A 24,409-nucleotide genomic window follows, 5' to 3' on the forward strand; every position below is an offset into this window, starting at 1 on the left:
CATTCCCTGCCCTCCTTCCTCTCTATTTCAGAGTTTCCTTGGTGAGACTTTGCAGTAGAAAAGGAACTGAGCACAGTTCATCTGCACAGCTCAATATAGACATGGTATTGTGAGCACAAGGGCATGTAAGGCCCTTGCTTGGGTTAAATGGACACAGCTAGTAAAAATCTCCAGTCAAAGGTGCATGGGGTGCACATGCATGTGAAGTGGACATGGGGGGGACATGCATCTTAAAGAACCACAGTTGCTGTACCAGGTGAGTAACCTCTTCTTCTCACATGTCTCTCAACTTCCACAGGCTTTGTGTGCCAGGATCTGGGCCAGCGGTCAAGCCGGGTAGCCCAACACTCGTCAGAGTCAGCCAGAAGAAATCCCTTTCAGAAGCCTCAGGTAAGCAAGTTCAGCAACCCAGGACTTCGTGTTGCAGCTCTGAGGAGAATACCAGGACAGCAGCTTTAATCAGTTTTGCCCAAAGGTGAAAGAGCCTGCAAGTGAGTGTAGTGAGGCCCCTGGAATCCTAGCACAATTGTAGAAGAGGAGGCTCATGGGATGCGACTGTACTATGTCTCCCAGCCAGCTTCGTTGTGGGTGACTAGCTTCAAGAATCCCACAGCTTTTTGAGCATTTGTGAGACCTTATCTGACGCAGAAAGAGCTTTCATATTTGAAATTAGAGCCTTATTTTTCCTTTGCCCCTGGTTTCTCTCATCTCCTATCCCTTTGGACTGAGACCTCATATGGCTCCTGGTGAATGTCCAGTGTCCATTCTGCTATTAAAATGCTGGAGCTCTGAAAGTCTGCTTTTCCCTCATCTCTCTCTGTCAGCCAGATGGATCCCACAAATGTTGATGGAGTGGGGAGCTCCCAGCCCATTTGTTTTTTCAGAGGCATTTCTCACTTCACAAGCACTGTGCACAGAATTTTAAATCAGAGGGTTTTAATTTCATTGAGAGTTTGTGGGCTGCCTGCAGTTGGCCACTGTGCTGCTGCAATTGACCTTTCCTGTGGCATAGTCTGTGACTGGAGCCCAGGTAGATGGAAATCTTTCTCTGTTCAGATTTCCATCTACCTGGAAACAGATTCAGAACATGGAAAACTCTATATGAATTGTGGTAAAGTACATCTCACAAAACTCAGTTCAGCCAAAATCTGGACCTGGAATTATCTTGTGGGGTGAGAATAACTGGTGAGGTGAGATTCCATTGGACATAAGGACACCGGGCTGAGGCTCCAGTTCCCATATCCAATTCAACAAGTGGGAATCAATATAGATCTCCATGACTTTCTAGACCACATTTTGAGGCAGAGGGAAGGAGTGCCTTGCCGTGCCTTCTCCTCCTTGACCTAGACTTTCTTGGACCACCCTGTGGGAGCCACTGTCTACAAGTGGCGATTTATTCAGGAAACAAGTTAAATGGTAAGTAACTTTTTTTGCTAGGGCAGACCCCACTGGTCATTGAACTCCTGCTTGAATGCACACGCATAGCTCAGGGTGAAGAGATTAGGAAAATGGAGATGTATTTGAAGCATTGGATTTTTAGGTGTTATGAATTTACAGAATGGATTTCTCATAAAAGCTGTAAATGGTGAGTAAATTCTGGGCCAGCTGAAAAGTACAGAGATTCACAGTGCTGAGTGGTAGCCATGAAGTGGACTGTCCTCTCTTTGCAATGGTACCTCAGCCTTCACTTCTCTTACCAGGAAAACCCTTGTAGGATAATGAGTAAGGATATGCAACAGGGGTTCCTGGGCTCTACAGAGGATCTCTTGAGCAGAGATGGGCACAGGCCTGTCTCCAATACCCAAGAATTTTTGGGGGGCTGCTCTTTTCTGGATGCCTTTTGACCTGGTTCCTGTTTCATCATCTGTTCCTCTTCCACTCCTGGTCTCAACTGCAAAGGGAATTTTGGGTCATTCTCAGCTCCTCCATTATCTCAGAAATTTGGATAGTTTGTGAGCTTAATCAGGGGAAGTTTCATTTGTAGGAAATAATGAGGTTAGGATTGGTGACTTTAAGATGATAACATGGGTCTCGCCATAATGCACTGCCAGTCCCTTATGTGATTTCTTTGTGTTGACTCCCTGAGCACTGGTACCCTCCAGAGAAATGGAGCAACTACCTGCTCTCTTAGTAACGGACCATTGGTTTGGGCTACAGCTTTTTCAACGAATCTTAAGCAGTAAAGGGGGAGCTGTAGCTTCTTATGCTTAGATCAATCTATTCCTTTAATGGTTAGTAGATGTTAATGCAGATGAAAAATATTTATCTAGTACAAAAAAGATAACTTTGGTCTTGACAATTGAGATAGGTTGGTTGCTTCTGTCACGTGGAGTTGTCTTTTCTGTTGTGGATTGTGCATGTGCTCCGAAGGTCTAAACATTTGAGCATTTGCCTGAAGGTGATTATTATGGTTGCTGGGGGTGGAGGTGATGCAGAATGCATTTGTGCAGGACATAGGCAAAATCGGAAAAGGAGGTGGTGGGACCACCTTACCATTCACTGGGACTTTTTAGCTCCCACCTTGTCAGAGGTGAAGGTGTCTTGGCAGAACATGAGATTTTTATTCCAGTTATCTGTCTCTTGTAGTGCCCTGTCTCTGTGCAGTCTCGACTAACAAACACAAAGTTGGTAAGTACTGGGCTTCATTCAACTTAATTTACTGATGTGAAAGATAAAATTTTAAAATTTATCTTTTATAATACCTTTGATACAAATTATCCCAGAATGTATTGCAGAACTAAATAGCCCAGGTAAAGAGATTCAGAGGTAAAGGAGAAAAGATGTTTCATCTGAGATTTGAATGGAGATGGAGAGATATAGGAAGATTATTCCAGATGGCAGGAACTGTAGGGAGAAGATTCTCACCAGGGCAAGATTGTTTTAAAAAGTCAAGCTGGTGTGATCATCCATCCACAGAGGTGCAAGATGGTGGCACCAGCATTTGCATGCTGGAGCCTGGAGAGCTGGGATTCGGGGAGGCCATAGAGAAGGAAACTGCAGTAGTCAGGGTGGCGATGATGAAGGCAGTAGCAAATGGGAGCAATATCACAGTTGTGGGTGGAGAAGAGTATAGGATTTTGTCTAGGTCATGGAGGCCGGAGACAAAAGAGGTCTGTGTAAAGGAGGCTAGAGGAGATAGATATGTATTGGAAAATGGCTTCTCTTGCCCAAGAGAAGAAATAATTATTGTCCTTGAGACAGCCATCTGAAACAAGAGTTGAAGTCACAAATGCACTAGAGCAAGATGAGCTGAGAGGGTGACAAGAAAGGATATGTTAAAGGTGTTAAAAGATATTTTGAGTTGTATGTCCTCAGCATAAGGCAAAGCTAAGGTTAACGGTAAAGGTAAGATTGAAAGAAAAGAGTGGTGCTGAATCGTAAAGTTCCATAGCGGGAGTGATCTTGTAGTAGCTGCCATGGATGGTTAGGTCAGGGTAGGACCATGGTGTGGGACTCAGAGGCATGTGCCCGTCTTTGGAAGCAGGTCTAGGAGGTGGTCTTGTCCACAGTTTTTTCAAAAGATGCACTGTGGTCAAGGAGGGAGCAAGAACCTTCTGAAATCATTATCTACACAGAGGAGAGAGGTTTCTGTACTATGATCAGAATGAACCTTACACCGAAATATTAGAGGATATTGTTGGGCAAGAGGTAAAGAAGATTAGAGAGCTTTTTTCTCCAGCACTTAGACAACAGTACTGTCTCTGTAGAATTGAGCACGTGGGTGAGAGCCAGAAACGACTGAGTTCTAGTTTCAGCTTTGATGCTGAATAACTGACTTCCCCTTTCTGCTTGTTTTCCCCATCTGCAGGGAAGAGACTGACTTACCTCCAGGGATAGATAGGAGTTGATATGAGTCAACAGTGTGGTCTTGTTGCCAAGAAGGCCAATGGCATTTTGGGACGTATAAGTAGGGACATTGCCAGCAGATCGAGGGACGTGAACGTCCCCCTCCTATTCGATGTTGGTGAGGCCTCATCTGGAGTACTGTGTCCAGTTTTGGGCCCCACACTACAAGAAGGATGTGGAAAAATTGGAAGGAGTCCAGCGGAGGGCAACAAAAATGATTAGGGGACTGGAACACATGACTTATGAGGAGAGGCTGAGGGAACTGGGATTGTTTAGTCTGCAAAAGAGAAGAATGAGGGGGGATTTGATAGCTGCTTTCAACTGCTTGAAAGGGGGTTCCAAAGAGGAGGGATCTAGACTGTTCTCAGTGGTAGCAGATGACAGAACAAGGAGTAATGGTCTCAAGTTGCAGTGGGGGAGGTTTAGGTTGGATATTAGGAAAAACTTTTTCACTAGGAGGGTGGTGAAACACTGGAATGCGTTACCTAGGGAGGTGGTGGAATCGCCTTCCTTTGAGGTTTTTAAGGTCAGGCTTGACACAGCCCTGGCTTGGATGATTTAGTTGGGGATTGGTCCTGCTTTGAGCAGGGGGTTGGACTAGATGACCTTCTGAGGTCCCTTCCAACTCTGATATTCTATGATTCTATGATAGGGCCATGGAAAGCCTTTAAGATGAAAAATTCCCTCCTAATCTTTTCTTTAAGAATCATTTCTGATGTGGTGGGTATAATATTGGAGTCAAGGAAGGGTTTTTAGGAAGTGGATGGATGGTGGAAGGTTTTAGAGAGTTAAGATATTGAGGCAAAGGAGCTGATAGTGATGACATAGGGAAGCGAATGCAGGGAGAAAGGATATGGAATAACCAACATGCTCAGGGCCTGACTGATCACCATTTTGGGGCTCAGGAAGGAATTTTCCACCAGGTCAGATTGGCAGTGATCTTGGGGTTTTTTGCCTTCTACTGTAGCCTGTGTGTGTGGGTCACTTGCCAGGATCATCTGGGTATACCTCATTTAATCCTTTCTCTGCCATTGCAGGGGCCTGTGGCACAGATGCACCTCGGTCTCTCCTATTCTATACCCGTGGCACATAATAGTCTGGTTTCCTGTGGGTTGTATACTTTGGTCTAATTGTGGTTGTTGGGTTTAGTGGGTGGTGTTGGTGGCCTGTGATATACAGGAGGTCAGACTAGATGATCAAGTGGTCCATTCTGGCTTTAAATTCAATGACTCTAGTGTCTCCTGTTTACTCGTTCGTTTTTCCCCCAGCCAGATCTCTTTGAGGTCCTTCCTTTCTAATCACTGTTCAATAGGTGGTAATGAAACATTTTCAGTTGGCACCTGCTATGTGAGCTGTCCCTCTGGTTCTCACCACATGAATTGCTTCTGAGTAGCTCAACCCAGCCTGCTCCAGTGCAACATCAATTCCTGTTGCAGCTGCTTCATCCTCCGCTTCTGTCATTGTGCTTGTGGTTTCTGTGGAGGTTGCCACAATGAAATTCTATTGTTTTAGTCATCAGCTCAGATGATCCTTACAAATAAGAATGCAGTTGGATCCTGCACTATCTTCATTTCAGTATGTGTTCTGTGGGATTACTCCCAAGGTTTAATCAATTTTGAGTTACTTCCCGATTCTTCTTTCACTTCTGTACTAAGAGGTGGTTTGAATGCCATCTGGAGGAATGAGTTGGGCTCAGTCTTTTTTGTATCTTTCTACAGAGGAAGCCTACCTGAGCTGTGCCTAGGGCCCAGTTAAACTGTTCTACTATCCTGTCAGATTGTGTCCGGTCACAGTGATCTAAGTTTTTGTCTGTTTCTTAGGACCTGACAGTTCTGCTGCTTTGCAAATACTTTTGATTCCAGGCTCATCAATTGATCTGTTGTGACTTATCAGGCACTGACTTCAGGTTAAGACTTTGTTTGTTAGAACTTCTGCAAACGCTTCCTTCTTTAGTTTCTTGCTTTTCAAGTCTTTCTTTGCCTTCTGTGCTTGTCTGTGATAATACTGATAGCCTCTTGGCTGTGGAGTATGGCTGTATGAGGAGAAAAGGTCTTTTGTTGAGTCCCAGGAGCATCAGATTGTGGTCTTTCAGATTTGTGAGCTGAGAAGAGAGCATGATGGATATTGAACTGAATGTCTCGCCTTTTTCTCCCACAAGTTCATCTCACTAGCTAATTACTAGAGTCCTCGCAGCCTGACGGGGAGGGTGAATCCTGACTCTGGTGCCCCTGGGATGGGGATCCCATTTTGCCTGGGGCCTTGGACTGTTAATCCTGGTTCTGATGCCCATTGGGTATGAATCTTTCTGTGCATGGGGGCTCGGAGTGAAAATCCTGGCTGCAGTGCCTCTGGGGTATGTGTCATGGTTTTCTCAAAGGGGTGAGATATGTGAATGCTGGCACTAATGCTTGGGGTCCTTCTGTTCTCAAAAACTGGGAATGTGAATCCTGACATTAGTGCCCAATGGGGTGTACATCCTGCTGTAGTTGGAGGCTAGGGGTGTGAATCCTGGCTCTGGTGCCCCGGAGCGTGGATTCTGCTGAGCATGGGGGCTTGGAATTTGAATTTAGCTATTAATTTTTAAAATAAGTTTAGAGAGGGGAAAGAGTAACATCTGGATTCATCTATGTAACATCTATGTCTCTACAGCGTGCCCGCCCTCTGTCTGCCAGTGATGCTGAGGTGAAAAACGTGATGCCCTCAGGCAGGGAAAAAGTAGCCGGAAAGCAAAGTGGCTCCATGCTGGGTCTGTCTATGGAGGAGGTAAGTGCTGTTAAATACCTGATATTGTATGTACCTTGGCTTTGGGACAACATGTAGGGATGAGGGGAACACAAGTAATTTAATAATCCAATGTAATTTTGGATTAATAATTGCTGCTGCCAAGTATCCACTGCCTCATGAGAGAGCTGTCTGGCCCCAGAGTGGGACAAACAAAAGTGATAAGGGAGACCTTTTAGAAAATGGTTTATTCTCTGAGTGAAACTGCTGAGTTTTACTGATAATAGTGGCTCTATCCCGGAAGAGCCCCTCCCCCTGCTATGCCAAGAGTGCACATATGCTCTAAAAAGCCGTAGGATCCTTCAGTGCCTACATGTAGGATGACATTGTATAATTATGTCAAATGTACACTAGTCACTCCCACAACTGCAGGGTTAATGGCAGCCTCATCCTCTGGAACCCAAGCCCTGCCCTGAGGATAATTTTCAGTCCTAGTATCTATTTCACTTGGCTCTTGTTCCTTTCTCTGATCCCAGATAAAAGTTCTGCGTCGAGTGAAGGAGGAGAATGAGCGGAGAGGGGGTTTCATCCGGATATTCCCAACGCCACTAACATGGGATCTTTATGGGTGAGGAGAAATCCACAGTGTGTTGGCTCAGTGTCTCCTTGGTGCTCTGTTTTAGGTTATAGGACATGTATGTGAATTAAAACCAGGTTAGTGGTTGGGGATCGGGGACAGCACTGTCAACTCCCTCTCTTCCCTCTGGTTACCCTAATGCATGCTGTGTGTCACCCTCAGAGCCACAGGTACACAATGGACCTCACCCTGGGTGACACTAGGTTCTGCTTTTCCTTTTCCCTTATGTCCTGGTTTCCTTTTTTTGACCACATACTGTGTCTGTCTCCCCCAACGTTTAGGTGCTAGACAGTGACTGCCTTTCTCCTCTCTCCTTGCCTGTCTGATTACACCATATTGTTTCAGTGCCTTTCTGTTAGGGGTGTATTTTATGAATGTCTTCTTTCTGTGCAAGGCCTCCTTTGCCTTTTCATTGTGTTGGCCTGAGCTTTAATCAGTCCCCTCCACCTGCCTTTCCAGATCCTACTTAGAGCACAAGACAACAATGAATTATATGCTGGCAATACGTCTCTTCCAGGACAGGTAGGAAACAGGACAGCTGGCTCTGGCGACCTGCACTGTAGGGGGAACACCTTTTGGGAGAGGGACAGAGGGGACTGAAATAGAGCAAAGAGGAGTAGCTCTAAATAGCTACAATATTGTTGGCCACTGTGCTGTGGCCTACAAGGGCAGGAATAGCCACACACTATTTCCTCAGTACGCCAGTGAATACAAACCTACCTGTCCCTCCAAACAAAGTCTTCATAGGGTCCCTAAAGCTTGGAGAGGCCCATCTTCGGACACTTGCAGGAGGGGAAGGAGATGCACAGCATGGTGTGCAAAGGGCATGGGAAAGCAACCACGGGGCAGGGGAGGAAAGAGGAGGAGGGTGCACTGCATGAGTAATGCTCAGTGGCATTGTATAACAAGGAATACAGATGTTTGCGGGTTTAGAAGCCACTGAGGGTTGTACAGAGGTTGCAGCAGTTCCTTATCCCCCTTGCTTTGAATTCAGCTTCACATTACAGAATGCTCCCTCTTGTAGGGTAGGCACTGAAGCCTTTTCCAAGCACTGTTGGAAGCCCTGCCTCTCCACTTTGTACTCTGAAAGACACAGCAATGCATGCTACTGTGTGGACCTCCACTAAAAGCTGCACCCATCATCAGTGGTCCTGTGTCTGGGCCCACCATAGTTTTCTCTCCCTGGCCTGGGCTCCACAGAAAGCCCATTTGGGAATGAGGAGTGATGGGGCATCATAATTGGAGCCCCTTATAGCAGGTATCCCAGCATCAGGAATATAATTTTAGCCTTATGTCCAAGTCTCACTTGCATTTGTGCTTTGAGGGATGTTTGTTGGCCCTTTGGCTCCAACTGGAAGATCCTTCAATATGAGCTAAAGGAAACAAATTCCTATTAAAAAAGAGCTTCTTGGACTTCCTGTGTCAGGGCCTTTTTACCCTTCTTTAGGGTGGGGTTTTCAAGGAACTCTGCAAACTTGGGTGGCCTCGCTTTGTATACCAGAGAGTTGGAGAGCTTGGCAGATCTTCCAGTGACATAGAATGAGTTTGTGGTGCTACCCTGAAACCTGCTGCCCTGTCTTCTGCAGGGCCAGGATGAGAAGAGGCACAGTTGCTGGAAGAGCCCGGTAAGTGGCTATTTAAATAAAGAATGTCTGCATTTGTAGGGCTTTACTATTAGTTCATACTGCTCTGGCATCAGCTCACAGAACCCAGGTCAGCAGCTAGGAGCCCCAGCACTCATCCTGCCATCAGTAGGTGGATTTCTGTGGGAAGACCTGACAGACTGAAGTTGTCCCCCTCCTCATAACCAGCTATGTAAAGTGAGCCCTGTGAACAACCCATTGCCCTGCTCTTAGAGAGCTAAGTTTTTAAGGGGACAGGGTATTGCAGCTTTTCCTCTCATGCTTGCTGCTGTGAGACTCATAGCACTTTGGAGGGTCTCTCTTGCTCATGATTGGACCCTCCCAGGTAATACTTAATGGTACAGACTGTTTCTTCTATAAGGGGTGAGATTCACAGAGCTCAAGTGTCCGTGTCCCTTTTTTTGGTGTATCCTAAGGGCAGGGGAAGGCAGGAGGAAGCTATGTGGATTCTCTAGTTACACTCAGAGGTGCTTTCTGCTGGAACTCTTTGCTCTGGCTCAGTTGTCGTGTTCCTGTCTCCACACAGAGCAGTGCAATGCCTCAGGGATTTTGCTTAGATTGGGACAGGATTGCACAAGAGCTGGCGCTTTGTCCACCTGAATCATGTTAAAATTCTGAGTTCTGACTTAACCACACTTAAGAACAAGCTATCTGAATAAGAGATTGTGTCAGGTGGAATTTGGGTTCAGGATCTTCCACCTTGCTCTCTTGCATGACTTTATACTCCTAGTGCCCCTCTCAAGGCTCCCTACTGTTCTGCTTGGAGCAGCTGCCATCTGAGAAAGAGTTTCCTGAAGTGTGACTCTGCAGCCCATATGTGAGCTGTCAATGGGGCATGGTGATGGAGACATGAATTTTGCTGGGTCTTGCCTTGAGTCTACATCCCCACCATGGCGGTTTGAGGAGATGCTATCCCACAGTCTGTGCAAGTTTCTGAAAGAGCCCTTCCCTCTAACATGATGTGGGCTTCACTGAGAGCAAGGTTAGGTTGGGCTTCATTGTTTTCCTAACGTAACAGGCAGACACTAAGATGTAGGCCATAATGGGGGAGAGAAGGTGATTGAGGCTGCTGTCTGTATTGTGCTTCCCAGAGCTGCTCTTAATGGGGGAGTGAATCTGGGGCTGGAAGCCGTGGATTCTAATGCTGAACTTCATGCTGTGCTGTATGAGAGGAAGCTCCTGTCGCTGGAGGTACGGAAGCGCAGACAATGTCATGGCAAGATGAGAGCAGCACGGGCAAGACCGCCAGGTATCTATGGTTAGGATCCTAGATGGCAAGAGGGTAAAGCCAGGCTAATGAGGGGTGTATGTGATTAGGTCCCCAGGGGGCAGGGCTGCAAGAGATCTAATGCAGGTCTTAGTGGGCTCTTTTGGCCCTGGGAATGCTGCTCAGAAGGTAGAGATTCAGTGGTCAGCATTGATTTTTCACTCCATTCTAGTTCTGAATGGCCTTCTTCTGATATGCCATTCCCTCCACAGTTCAGCTGCATATACAATGGCTATGGGGGTAAACCTTCTCTGAAGGTGTAGTCACAGCCTTTTTCTGGCGACAAGAAATGTCTGTGAAAGCAGGGGTGTGCCTATGCTTCCTGTTACCCTCCACAAGAGGCTGAAAGTCTGGGGTGTTCCAGGCTGGATCTCCAATGTGGCACCATCTAAGCCCAGGGGGAAAGGGGCAAACTTGCTCATTGGAGCTTATGTTGGAAAGACTGAGGCCATGTCTACACTAGCACTTATATCGGCAAAACTGGTTTTGCTTAGGGATGTGAACCACCACCCCCCCCACCCCCCGAGTGACATAAGTTTTTCCAGCATAAGCACTCGTGCACACCTCTGTTGGTGGGACACACTCTATCAGCAGTATATTGGTGTACATGAGAGTAAACAAAGGCAAGGAAATCCAAACTGACATAAGAACCAGAGATCAAGTAATGTATTAACCCTGACTTTGCCATGGAGTCAGGATATGATCCTGGAGAAATCATTTTATCTGCTCTTACTTTACAGAGGAGGAAATGGAAAATAGTAACCTTCAGCTATCTCCTGGTGTTGGTAGGAGGGATTTATAAGCTGTTCTGAGATCCTAGGTGGAAAGCTCTAGTGAAGAAGGAAGTACAGTGGTGAAGACTTGGCTGTTAGAGAGGGTTCTTGGACTTCCAGCAGCAAAGAGTGTGGGCATAAACAAAGGGGTGATGGGTAACAGGAAAGATTTTTTTGTTGTTCATCACCATTGTTGGCTTCCTCCTCATTTTAGGGACTTCCAAGCTAAAGGAAATGCCTCTCAAATCAGATGCAGAGAGTGAGGAAGAAGAGGAGGCACATGAGGATGAAGAAATAGAGGTAACTCAGGATGAAACTGCTGCCTCTCTTACGGACATGCAGGTGAAATGCAAGCCAAAGCTGTCAGAGATGATGGAAGCTGTCTGCCGAGAGAATGTGCTGAAGAAGCCTGAACAGAAAGCTGGAGGTGGAGGGGCAGAGCTGCTTCTCCAAGAAGTGAATCAAGAGCCTCGATTTAACTTGGTGCAGATTCTGCAGGAGAATGGGAATCTAAGGTAAGAGTCTTTAGGCAGATAATTTTGGAAAGCATAGCAACTAGTATCAATGAGTACATGGAGCCCAGGGACATTCAGTAAGTTAAGAACCCAACACCACTCCCACTCCCACTCCCACCACCCCCTGCCTCAGGACAGGAAGGTGGGAGAGTCTATAACAAACATGTCTAGATTTTGCTCAACTGCAGGCTGTATTGGCGTCTAATTTACACAAAATGGAGACAAATGCAGGAGCCTTCACCTTATCAGTCCTAGAATATGTGACCCCAGTATTGGGACCTCAAGTCTCCACAGGCTGTACTTTTCTTAAAACACTTGGCTGTGAGCTGCACTTCAGCTACCCGAGCCTTCAGAATTCCTCTGATTTGATGCAAGGGGTCTCCTGTTGAACTGTAAACCTTTGTGTTCATTATCTCTTCTGTTTTTCATCGTACTGTATTTTTATTGTACATAAAGCCAACAAACGAAGACTGAGAATGGAGTTCCCCCTGTTCTTCCCACCTCCCATAAAAGCAAACTTCCCATTCTTGTGCTTTTGTTCTTGAAGTGAATGTTTCTAAGGGCTTGTCCGTATCGTGAGCTACTGCACAGCAAGCCAGCGTGTGAATATATAGCACACCAGCTTGCTGTGCAGTAACATCCCATTGGACACTATTACAGCACAGTGAAAGTCCCAGAATGTGGCTTGACATACTAGTGAGCTGCACTCTGGGACTTTCAGTGCACTTGAACAGTGTCCACATGTGAAGTAACTGTGCGGCAAGCTGGTTTGCTGTAGATTCACTCTGTAGCTTGCTGTGCAAACAAGCCCTAACTCTGGCAATAGCCACTGAAATGCCAGATTGCAGTGTCCTGAGAGCAAGACAAGTGTTTTGAGGGTGATGAGGCATTGAGAGATTGGACTGTCCAGTTTTGGGAAGGGTGGGGTGGAGTGAAGTGTGTTCTGGTGCTTGGCTGGACTGTTTGCAAAAAGGGTGGGGTGGAAGGAAAGTTTGGGAACTCTCCAGCTTGTGGCCTACTAGATAGGAAGGTAATCTCTCTTCTGGATAAGTGGGGGAGACAGAGTACCTGTCTGCTGGGGGGCACATTATAAGGGATGGGGGAGAGAGTATCCCCTTACTGAATAGGGGAGGGGGATGAGAGCATTATGGGGATAGGGATGACTATTCCTCTTCTGGATAAAAGGTGTTTTCATTGTTTGTAATATCTTATGCAAAATTGTCCAAGCTTATAGAAAACAAGATTTCATTGACCCCTATGTGACCTGCCTCTTCTTTCCCAATTTAGTTTCCGTGAGGCTGGGAGGCCTCAGGAAACATCAGGAGGAATTTGGGTTGCTCTATTATCTTGTTATGGCTGAGGCATGTGCTGCTGTGGTGTCTGTAGAGGGGAAAATTTGGAAACAGGTTTTCAAAGCAGACACAGCAGTACTGACCTCACCCACTCACACACAGGGCAGCCAAGTCCTGCTAAGAATGCAGGCTTCTGTCAAGAGTTGCTGGCAGATTCCTATTCAGCACCCAGGCCCATTGGGATTCCCCTGGAGCAGCAAAGGAGCTCCACACAGCGTAAAGCGTGCAGTGACTTCATGTGCAAGGATTGTGCTGGACTTGGCCCTGTCTGATTTGTCACTGATGGAAAGCTTGGCTGTGGCTGAGGAGCTGAAGTCATGAAAATCTCATCCGAAAGAAACCAGGCCTGTCCCATGCAGCCCTTCTGAGAGGCAGGATGTTCCTCAGTCCTCCAGCTGGGCCTGGCTAGGCAGCTTCTCTGCCTCTCATCCTTATAGCGGTATTGATGGGTGGTGACAATTACTGGGGATGAGTTATATTCCCCACTGTGCGATCCTCAGGGGAATCACCAGTAGAGGAAGCTGTGTCTGCCCCTACTTTTGAGGCTTCTGTTGAATGCTTTTTTCTTCTTCTGGGTCTCAAGTGCAAGACAGATTGCAGGAGCCAAGGTAACATTCTATCTCCAGGGCCCATTCTGAAGGGCCTCCTCTGATTCCATGTTGGGATTAAGAGCAGGTCCAAGTTCTGTGTTTTGAAACTGAGATATAGGCAAGGAGCTGTCAATGAGTTGTTCTCTAATCCTAGCAGCAAGGAATCTTAGAGACTTTATCACAAAATATTTTGATGCTCCTGGAAAGGATCTGCAACCCTAGGGAGGGAGGGAGCTCCTAGAGGAGAGGTGCCAAGTAGTTACAGTGGCCTGATATTCTGGGAGTTAATTCCTAGTCAGAGTTCAAAGTCTGCTCATGGCTGGGTTAGTCCCATGTGGAGGGAAAAGGGTTTGTTGTCTAGAAGCTAGGACAGGGAGCTCTGAGGAGCCACAAGGGTTGTTCTGTGTTGTGGAGTTCATTGCAGGGCAGAGACCAAGCTTGTGTTTTAGTTAAAGCAAACCCCTGAGATGACCCAGTAGGGAGGGATCAGCCTGAGCCTCCTATGAACTTATCTTCTCAAGTCCTCCCTAGCTCTGTGACAGGGCTTTAGAAATTTGACTAATGACCAAGCAGAGGCATAACTCCAGACAGTGCATGGCATTTAAACTTCCATGGTCATCAGCTTTAGGCTGATGCAGTGGTCCGTAGTGGTGCTGCTGCTATTTTATATGATTTCCATTGTACTATAAATATGTGTCACTGCACTTTGTAGATATGTGTGGGAGGGAGGCCAGGTTCCTGTGCTGAGGATCAGAGCCCCTGATGGGAGCAGGTGCTGACCTACTACATTAATGAGGGCCATATAAGTACTTAGACAGAAATAGAGAGCAGAAGGTGGAGGACCATGTCTGGCAAAGTGGGGACATACCTTGTCCTGAGTATGGGGAAGTGTTTTTTAAAAAAAAAAAAAAAGCCATAAAGTATGAAGTGGGTGAGAGAGGAGCAGAGAGTCCTTGGGAGTAACTGGAGGGAGGAAGCTGGGCACACTCAGAACTGGAGGAGGGTTTGAAGGCTGGGCTGCAGCTGGGTGAAGTTGAGCAAAGTCTTTGGCAGTTGTCTGTCTTAACATGTGTGTTCATTAAAATGACTATAATTGTAGAGGAGTGAGAATGAAACTGTATATCCCACCCAACTCCTGTACCATCTGGTCACCTTGATTCACTTCCACAGCTCCCTTATGTGTTCGACCAGCTGCATGGTGTACTTTGCTTACTTTGCTCAGTGAAGGCTGGCCTGTAACCCTGGGGTGGATGGGGAAGAGCACATCTTCACAAATGTTATTCCTTTGTTTTATAGAGGTTTTGTCTAGATGGAGAGAGGTCCCCTCACTCATCCAATAAGAACTGCAGGGCCTCCTTTAGAAGCTCTGTCATTGGGACAGAGCCCTTCAGCTTAATTTGTGATAGTTAGTGCTGTGTTCAAAATTGTTATAGAGACAGCACCATGGGAGCTTCAGAGTGGGCTAGGAATATTCTGCTCGGCTCGTGTGCACGTGGTTGACCTCCTGACTGACCTGCTAAGGATGTGGGAAGGGAAGGAGGGCACCCCATCCCCAGAAGTTGTCCTTGCTCAGAGAACACTGTTCCTCTGGAGCCCCTGGCCCAATCTGATGGAATGAAGGTACATTAAGAATAAATTAGGGACAAAGAAGCCCTCTTTCTCCTTATCCCCAGATGCTTTTGCATATTGGAGGACTTGGGTGACTGAAATTAGGTTCATAAGTAGTCCAGATGGGGGCTGTTAGCTCTGTGGTGCTGTGTATATATATATATATATATATATATATATATATGACCACTGTCTTGGCTTCCACAGCAAAGTACAGGCTCGCAGGGCTTTCTCTGCCTACCTGCATCGTGTTCAACTGCGTCTGATGAAGGAGGCTGGGGACCAGATCCACAATGCTGCCTGGGCTGCTAAGGAGGATGAGCAAATGGTAAGAAGTTGTATTGGGCAAGAGGAGCCTATTGGGGAACTGTCCAGAGAGAGTGGAGTCCAGTTCCCACCCTCATAAAGAACAAGGTTAGAAAGCTCCTGGTTCCTGAAATTGTGCACACATCTCCTCCACCTCTGTCCAAGAACTGGTGCCAGATTCATAACATGCAGGCCAGGTAGAGATACTGACTGACTTCCGAGTAAGACCAGCACAGACAGCTCTTAGTGAACTGGGCATAGTTGACACTCCATCCAGCTCAGCCTCCTCTTCCTTGCATTCCTACCTCTGAACGTACCTGCTGTTGAATTCCTGTTTCCTGGCAGGATTTTCTCTGAGATGTCTTGCCAGTGCCTGGATTTTCCAGTCGAATCATAAAGGGACCAGCAGCTTCTCATAGAAACAGAATACTTGAATCTGCTCAAGTTGAGTGGGTGCCTGGCTTAGCCTTCTTCCCATCCACACTCTTACTCTTTGCAGGGAGCTGTACCTTATAGGATCTTACACTTTCTTCTCTGCAGAGACAGAGGGGGGAAAAAAATAGTTTCTCTCTAATGCTGCTGTTGAATATCCCTGGATTTCCTCGGACAATACAAATAAGTCTCCCTATCTGAATCAGCCACTTTAAGGAGTTCAGAAAGCCCAGTATCCCCTCTCTAACACTCCTGAAAGACAGCATCAGATGATATGCTGGGCTTTTTGCAAACCCAAATGGGCTCTTTCTAAAAGCAGGCTGTGGGGAAACAGCCAGTGCAGCTTGAAGATAAAACCAAGTGTCAGAAATAATCAGTCGGCTCAGTGGAAAATGTTACCCCTGCTTTCCAAGTGGAAAATTGAAACTGGCTTTTTTAGATTCACTGTCTGCTGTGCTGTGAAAAATGTTTAAAATAACAGATCAAACCAGCCTAGTGTAATGGCAGTGAGAAGCGAGCTGTGAAATCCAATGCTCTGGCTGTGAGGCAGCTCATTTATGCACTAGCAGGGCATCTAACCAAAAACAAATCCAGAGGGGAGACAAAAAGGATTCAGAACTGAACACCCACAGCAGGCGTCTTGCCTTGGGGCCTGACTTGCAGTATTCCCTCTCCATCTGAGGTGGCATGAGGGGGTTGACATAGTGGGAGGTTGGAGTGGGTATCTGGCCAGAGGTCATACAGGGGACATGATGATGCAGGGAGCAGGAATTTGTTTCTTGACCAGAGGTTGTATCTGATCATGTGGTATGGCCAAAGAGCCCCAAGATTCTCCTCCATTGTGGTGGAGAGGAGAGGAGTTTGTCTTGAAGGGGTTTTGTCATATTATGCCTGGACTCCTTCTACATGATACTTTTGATGATGCTCTCAAAAAGTGTTTCTCTGGATAGGGAGACTCCATTATCGAAGTTGCTTGATTTTCCACATCTCCTCCTTGGCCACACTTTCCTCAGACAGATATTCCCGAAGTACTCCCATCCCTGTCCCAGTCCAGGAAGTGATGCACAGTTCTTCTCCCCCTTATCTTGGGAATTTGTGGGAGTAGGTTAAAAAGCATCCATCACCACGTCCATTCTGGGATGTACTCTTACCTGCTACATGTCTTACCACATCCACAGAACAGCATTTCTTCTCTACCCATCATAGGCTGATCTAGCAACCTTTGTGCCCTCCACCCCACACCTTGCACCTGCCCATCTAGACTTTCTTGTTTAATGCTGTCTCCCTTGGCGGCAGGAGCTGGTGGTACGGTTTCTGAAACGAGCAGCCAGCAATCTTCAGCAGTCTTTGAGGATGCTACTCCCCAGTCGACATCTGGCCCTGAATGATCGTAGGCGCATCCTGGCTCACCAGCTGCGTGAATTCATAGTCTGTTATAACAAGGTGAGTGGCTTCATCTCAAATTCCTCTTCCTATGGCAGCTGAGTCCACTAGGATCCAGATGAGTGCATGATCCAGATCAGTGCCAGAGCTTTCTTGTTTCTATTACACATCCCACTCCACATGAAGTAACCCAACAACCCAGTGCCAAACCCCCCCTCCCCTCCATCCTCTACAACAGCAGCCCCTTGATTTTCTAATTCGTTGAATGTTTAAGGACAACCAGTTCCTTAGTGGTCACCCAGACATAGACAGACAGGCAGACATGTCTACCAGATTATGTAGGACTTCTAAGACTCATGACCCCTTGGAAATGTTTATGGCTTAAATGAAGATTTTTCTATGTAAACTCTGCATACATTTATCATGAGGCAGAGCTGTTCATGACTGGGTTTCTGACATTTTCCTCTAAAGTGTCTGTCATTGGCCACTATCAAAGAAGAGACACCAGTCTCTGCAGATTATTGGTCTGATCTAATATTCAAGTTGCTATACCTCACTGTGGTTGCATGTTCAATCATGGTAATTGTCTATGGAAATTATCAGATTACACTGTTACTGCAATTGTATGTGTAGCACAGTAACTAGGTGCTCAACTGCACATGGAACTTTCTGAAATAACTCCATATAAATCTAGGCTACAGACGTACTGTATTGACCTGTGACAAACTCAAGATGACAAAACTAATTACATTTCTAATAAAATAAACTCTTGTCTGTAGACATCAGGAAAGAGATACCCAGTAAAGAAACATGTAACTGACTCAGCTTTTTCTGTAGGATACCTCAGTCTCTAGTGCATTATTGTGGTGCCTCTGCAGAGAACAGCTTTGAGATACAAACATATTAAATATTTTGGCATCAGCTTAATATACTGAAAATAGAAAAATTGTGTAATAGTCTGCACAATTGCTGGCAGGAAAGGGTTAAAAATCCCTCTGACGTGCTTCCTCTGCAGAGGCAACCAACCCCATTCTCAGCACTGTGCTTTCTTGCTGATTTATGTTTTGTTTCCTTTTGGGGGGTCTATGTTCTCCAGCCACTTAACTGAGAGAAGTTAAAATAGTAATCCTGTCTGAGGGGTTGCTGTGCATGGTGCCTAGGCAGCACACACAGCTCTCACTGGTTAGGGGAGGACATCCACTCACAGTAGTTTATCTGAACTGACATCTGGCAACTTGACCTGTCAGAGCAAAGTAGGGAGTGAACCAAATCAGCTCCTGGGTATGTCCTGTTTGCCTAGTGCTACCTGACTTACTGTGTTAGGAGTAACCACAAAACACCCAAGCGCCTTTGTTGGTGGTCAAAGAACATGGCTACTTTGGATATAATTTCCACTCAAAGATTCTGTTCAAACACCAGGATTTTCTGCTAACTCTCAAGTAAATTTACAAAATAAAACTGTAAAACTGGTAATAAATCCTTTTAGAATCATATTTTCTTATTTTAGAACAAGAGAGAACAGATCACTTGGGGTTTTAGAATATAAACAATTTCTTCAAGTAGTGTCCCTGTGGGTGCTCCACTTTAGTTGCATGTGTGCCCTGCGCCTTTGATCAGAGATTTCTGGTAGCAGTGTCCGTTCAGCCCATGCTTGTGCCCTACACATCCTCATGCCCTGTACCAAGGCTATATAGGGCTGCATGGGCGAACTGATATCAGTTCCTTTTGAACTGCCTTTGGCCAAAGACTGAGTCTAGCAGTGTGCCTCATTGCTGTGTGCCTGTTCCCGCTTGTATTTGTGCTTTATCTTTTATAGTTAGGTCTCAGTAGTAATAGATTTAGTACCTTATAGTTGGAACACTTTCACCCTTTTTTCCCTTTCTTAAAAATAATACATTTCCCCTCCCAACCCCCCACTGACGGGCTTCAACAAATTTTCTTGTACAGGGATGCTGGGCTCTAAAAGGTACTTCTCTTGTTGAGAAGCAATCTGTGTTAGTGGTGGACATTCCTAATGCATTTGTTGATTGGGAGATTCTCATATTCTCAGCAAGTGTAAGATTTGGTCTTCTCTTAAAGGAAGACCCGGAGTATCGGAAATAAAGTATAGGCTCTTAATGGTGAAGCAAGCCTTGAGACCAGATGCTGATGTGGTGGTGGAAAATGCTGCATATAGGGACTCTCCACTTCTGTCAGTGCCCCATAGACAAGATCACGGTCACCAAAAGGAAGACAGCATTGAAAACCCAGTCTCCATCAATATCCATGAGTGAGGTACCAATAACTGCACTGCCAGTACTGAGAGCTTCTCACTCAAAGTATAAGGAAAAGGATTAAAAGGAGCAGAATAGAGAGTTCTTCATCAACGGAGCTCTGGTCACTGGAGACCTCAGACCCCGAGAGGAGTGCTAGTGATACTCCAAGTACTTCAGGAACCATGAAGCTCGCTAATACTTCAACTAAGACCCATACCACAGTGGTAAAGGGGTCGGTACCGACTGCGATTACTACCAAGAGATTGGCTTCAATGGAATCCTAGACCCCCTTGATACCAACAACATCATTAGTGTCTGTAATATCATTAGTGCCAGTACCAAGTTCTGTTGTGCTCCTGGAACTGCAGGAATTTCAGTACCCACAAGAGTTTTTGGTACCTAGTTAGCAGGGATCCTAGAAATCCATTTGCCATGGAAAAATGCAGAATTTGTGTTTTTACAGAGAATCCTTAGTTTTTACATTTTGTGAAAAAATAAAAACACATAACTAAATTTTACTGAAAGTACCATATCACTTATTCAGTTAAATGCAACCTCCCCCTCTTGTGGTTGATTTTTGAATGCGCTTTAAATTTACAGTGGAGCACCATTTATCTGATCTAATTGGGACTGAGGCCAGATTGCCAATTCTCCTGATTATCCAAATTTTTGATTATTCAAAGAGTTTTTTATCTCTTGTTTTAAGATGGTGGCTCAAGTGGTTAGCCTGGGCAGCTGGTGGTTCGGTTAATATGGAGAGCTGGATAATGGAGGTTCAGATAAATGGGGTTCTACTGTATATTGTGGCTAGGGAAACTAAAGTTCAGCATTTCATTTTAATCATGGAAACACGTGGATTTTCATGTGTTTTGTTTTGTTGGATAATTTTGGTTTTTTTATCACTGAAAACTAGAGTCCCTGCTAATGAGCCTGAGTCTCTGCTCTTTGCAACCTCTGGACATTTTTCAGTTCTGGGGTCAGCTGGGTCACCAGCTGCTCATGTTTCCATGAGACCTACCTCTTTTCCATCTTCCACTATCCCTGAGGAGGAGTTGCTACCTCTGATACAATATGTGGATGAGCATTTTGACTCAGACTCTGAACTTTTAGTTCAAGGTTCTCCAATTTATTCCAGATGTTATTCCCATTGCCCAGATGCAACAAAGGCAGGGCACCAGACCCCTGCCTACCAATGTTCGGGATGACCAGTGTTGGATACCTCCCTCCATGCCTTATGGTCTCCCTTATTAGCCTTGCTGGGATTCATGGACAATGTACTGCCAGCAGTGTCAAGGGACCGTAGCTCAGTCTCTCAGGGCACACAGAAGATCTTGTTCACTGGTACTGTCCATCCTTCCTCCCCATTCTGAGCCCGAGGAGACCTTTGAGGAGCAAGAGGCAAAGGTGAACTAAGAGGTTGCACCCATTACAAACATCTCATCATTGTCACCTGATAAGCCATTTCAATACCATAATAAGGGAGGGTCAGCTCTTAGCAATATCTTCACTGCAACCTTTGCTCAATGCTGCGGACACTGCAGGTAGGTCTGTTTCCACCGCAGTAGTAATGAGGTGAGCATCCTGGTTTCATTTGTCTGGGTTTCTGTAGGAGGTACAGTCAACCATGGAGGATTAACCTTCGATGACCAGACGTTTTGCACGTATCCTGAAGGACTTTAGAACCACACTTAGGTATTTGAGGATATACACATCTGCAAATAAGATAGTTTAGCAGGTCTCAGTCAACACAAAGATCAAACCTTGCTCAGTTTTCCAGGACCACCAGCTAAGAGGTTGAAGTTTTCAAAGAAAAAGCCTGCAACTACCTCATCCCAGTCTTCAATATCATCCAAATGCCAGTTTTGATGGTTTGGTCATGAGTCCAGACTACCCAGTGATGAGGTTCTCTCAGCTGCATGACAACCCCCCTCTTTCTTAATTTGGACACCATCTCTCTATTTCATCAAGCATGGGCGGCTATAACATTGCACAAATGGGTATTACAGTCCATTACTTCAGGTTATGCAATCCAATTTACTGCCATCCTGTCCTTCCAACTCCTTTCCCTGTCCCTCTTCAGAGACCCTCTCGCAATTAGTTGCTGGCACAGGAGACTCCCAAGTCTAGGAACCATAGAACCAGCCCACTTCAACACAGGGAAAAGGGTTCTATTTAAGATATTTTCTGATACCCACGAAGAACGGGGGTTGGAGGCAGACACTAGATGTCAGACAACTGAACAAGCATGTCAGACATCTGAAATTTAGGATTGTATCCTAGCAGCTATTATTCCCTCCCTAGATTTAGGGCACTGGTTTGTGACCCTCAGTCTCAAAGATGCCTACTTTCACATTGTCATTTATTCCTCTCACAAAAGATTTCTTCATTTCACGTTCAACCAAAATCATTACAAGTACCAGGTCCTACTCTTTTTGGCCTGACATCCACCCTAAGGGTGTTCTCACAAATTATGGTAGCTGCCTACTTCCATTGTTTAGTAGGACTGGCTCCTCAAGGGGTGGTCTTATCAGGAGGTTTGGTCAGCAGTTCAAACAATAACTTTACTATTCCAAAGTCTAGGCCTGCAGATAAATCTTGAGAAATCAATCTTGACTCCTCCGCAATGAATTCTCTTTACTGGAGCATTTCTGGATTCGATAATAGGTAGAGCTTATTTCCCTCTCAACGTATTCCTTTCTCTGAAGGATCTTATACAAAGAGTAGGAGTACTTGTGGCACCTTATAGACTAAGAGTGCAGCTCAGCCCTCAAGTTCCAACAAGAACATGTCTGCAAGTGCTGGGACACATCGCAGCTTGTGTTTTTGTGACGCAAAATGCCACGTTGCATCTTTGATGTTGGCAGGGGTAGCTCAGGACAATTTATTACCCAACAATCACAGTCTTCTTGTAGTCCAAGGCAAATAGTCACAACAGGAACAGTGCTTGCATATCAATCTGTTGGAGTTAAGAGTTCAGAAATGCTTCCCTCCACTTTCTTCCCCCTACTTAAAAACAAGTCCATCAAGATCTTGACAGACAACATAGCGCACATGTGTTTTATTAATCATCAGGGTTAAGCACGTTCCCCACTCACTCTGCAGTGAAACGATAAAGCTTTGGAACTGCTGCATAGCCAATCAGATAGCCATATTGGTTTCTTATCTCCCAGTTAAACAAAACACCATCGTTGACACCCTCAGCAGACATTTCTCCCTAAATTACTAATGGGAATTGGAATCTTGAGTCCTCCACAAAAATTTCCTAGCTTGGGGATTTCCAGAAGTCAACCCCTTTGCCATAGCAGCCAACACAAAGTCCAGGAAATTCTGTTTCAGAGGGGCACTCAATTCTCAATCTCTAGGTGACATTTTCCTCATTACGTGGACAAATGGTCTTTTTTATGCATAGCCTCCAACTCCATTGCTCTTAAAGATCTGTGTCAAGATCAGACAGGACCAAGCCAAAGTCATTTTGATTACACCAACTTGGCCAAGACTAGTTTGGTTTCCTTACCTCATCAAACTCACTTCCCATCCTCTATGGTGGCTCCCCATCAAACCTTAACTGTTCTCAGGATGTTGGTCATACACTTCACCCCAATGTGAATGTTCTGCAACTGCAAGTTTAGTTCCCCAGTGGTTCTTGGGCCTAGAGACTGCCTTTTTCATATGAAGTAAAAAATACACTTTTAAATAGGAGAACGGAATCTACGAGACATATTTACCTGCAGAAATGGAGACTATGTAATCTTTGGTGTAACTTTTGGATTTTTCTCCTATCCAATCATCTGTTTTCTCAGTCTTGGGTTACTTGTTGGAACTGAAAAATTCATGCCTTTCTAGGAGTTCCATCAAGATACATTTAGCAGCAATAATAGCTTTACATGTGCCAGTAGAAGGTTTCTTGGTATTCATTCATTTTACCACAGTGAGATTCCTAAATCTTTTTCCATAGATTAGAACATCTACACTGCTTTAGGATCTCAGTCTGGTTCTTAACCATCTCATGAAACAGCCTTTTGAGCCATTGGCTATGTGCTCACTGCTACATTTGTCTATGATGACAGCCTTTTTGGTGGCCATCACTTCTGCTTGAATGTTTGGGGAAATGGGGGCTCTAATGGAAGACCCTCCTTTTATTTTGTTCTCCAAGGAGAAGGTATCTTTACAACCCCTCCCAAAGTTTTTACTTAAGGTGTCTTCTGACTTTCACATCTACCAAATTATTCACCTTTCATATTTTTTTTTCCAAAGTCACATCCGTCTACACAGGAGTCTTCCCATTCATACACAGATGTTAAGAGGGCACTCGTCTTTTAATTGGACAAAACTAGGCCATTCAGGAGGACCCCTAGACTCTTTTTATTTCTATTGCATTTAGGTGCTCCCCTAGACCTATCTTCAGTCCGAGGCTTTCTAAATGGATCTCTGGATGCTTTATTGCCTGTTACGGTTTCACTGAGATTACACCTCCCCTAAGAGTGGCGATGCACTCTGAGATTACAGTCTACATCTGTAGCCCTACTCAAACATTCTGCAGGGCTGCAACATGGTCCTCAGTGCACCCATTTGCCAACCACTGTGCCTTAGTTCATGCTGCAAGATCAGGTGCAGTTTTTTCTTCAGTGATGAACTCTTCCAAAACTCCCATGTCCTTAAAGTGGAGCACCCACAGGGACGCTACTATTGAAGAAGGAGGAGAGGTTACTCATTTTGTACAGTAACTGGAGTTCTTTGAGATGTGTGTGCTCCACTACCTGCCCTCCTCCCCTCTGCTTTGGAGCTGCGTCTGTGGGCTTTGCAGTAGAGAAAGAACAGAGGGAGGTTCGTCTGCACAGCCCTATGAGCCTCGGTACGTGGCACAAGGATGTGCAGGGCACATGAGCAACCCGAATGGGCACTGCTGCCAAAAATCTTCGATCAAAGGTACAGGGGTGCATGCACACCTAAAGTGGAGCACCCACAGCAGCACAGATCTCAAGGAACTCCAGTTACTACATCAAGGTGAGTAACCTCTCATTTTAAGCTACTGAGAGACTGTTTTGGCTACATATTTTTTCATGTTTGGTCCCAATATATAA

At 45.5% G+C, this 24,409-nt stretch overlaps 1 protein-coding gene across 1 annotated transcript in view; it reads left to right on the forward strand.

Annotated features, from left to right (window-relative positions):
- Positions 1-24,409, forward strand: part of TTLL5 (tubulin tyrosine ligase like 5) — a 207,789-nt gene that overhangs the window by 59,421 nt on the left and 123,959 nt on the right. Inside the window, exons 15-23 of the mRNA XM_077819170.1 lie at positions 299-390; positions 6,496-6,609; positions 7,104-7,195; positions 7,664-7,726; positions 8,791-8,829; positions 9,939-10,096; positions 11,102-11,402; positions 15,160-15,280; positions 16,987-17,133. Of these exons, the coding sequence (XP_077675296.1) occupies positions 299-390; positions 6,496-6,609; positions 7,104-7,195; positions 7,664-7,726; positions 8,791-8,829; positions 9,939-10,096; positions 11,102-11,402; positions 15,160-15,280; positions 16,987-17,133 (1,127 nt within the window). The remainder of the gene's footprint in view (positions 1-298; positions 391-6,495; positions 6,610-7,103; positions 7,196-7,663; positions 7,727-8,790; positions 8,830-9,938; positions 10,097-11,101; positions 11,403-15,159; positions 15,281-16,986; positions 17,134-24,409) is intronic.

The sequence above is a fragment of the Eretmochelys imbricata genome, chromosome 6 (assembly GCF_965152235.1).
Source record: "Eretmochelys imbricata isolate rEreImb1 chromosome 6, rEreImb1.hap1, whole genome shotgun sequence".
Classification (NCBI taxonomy): domain Eukaryota; kingdom Metazoa; phylum Chordata; order Testudines; family Cheloniidae; genus Eretmochelys; species Eretmochelys imbricata.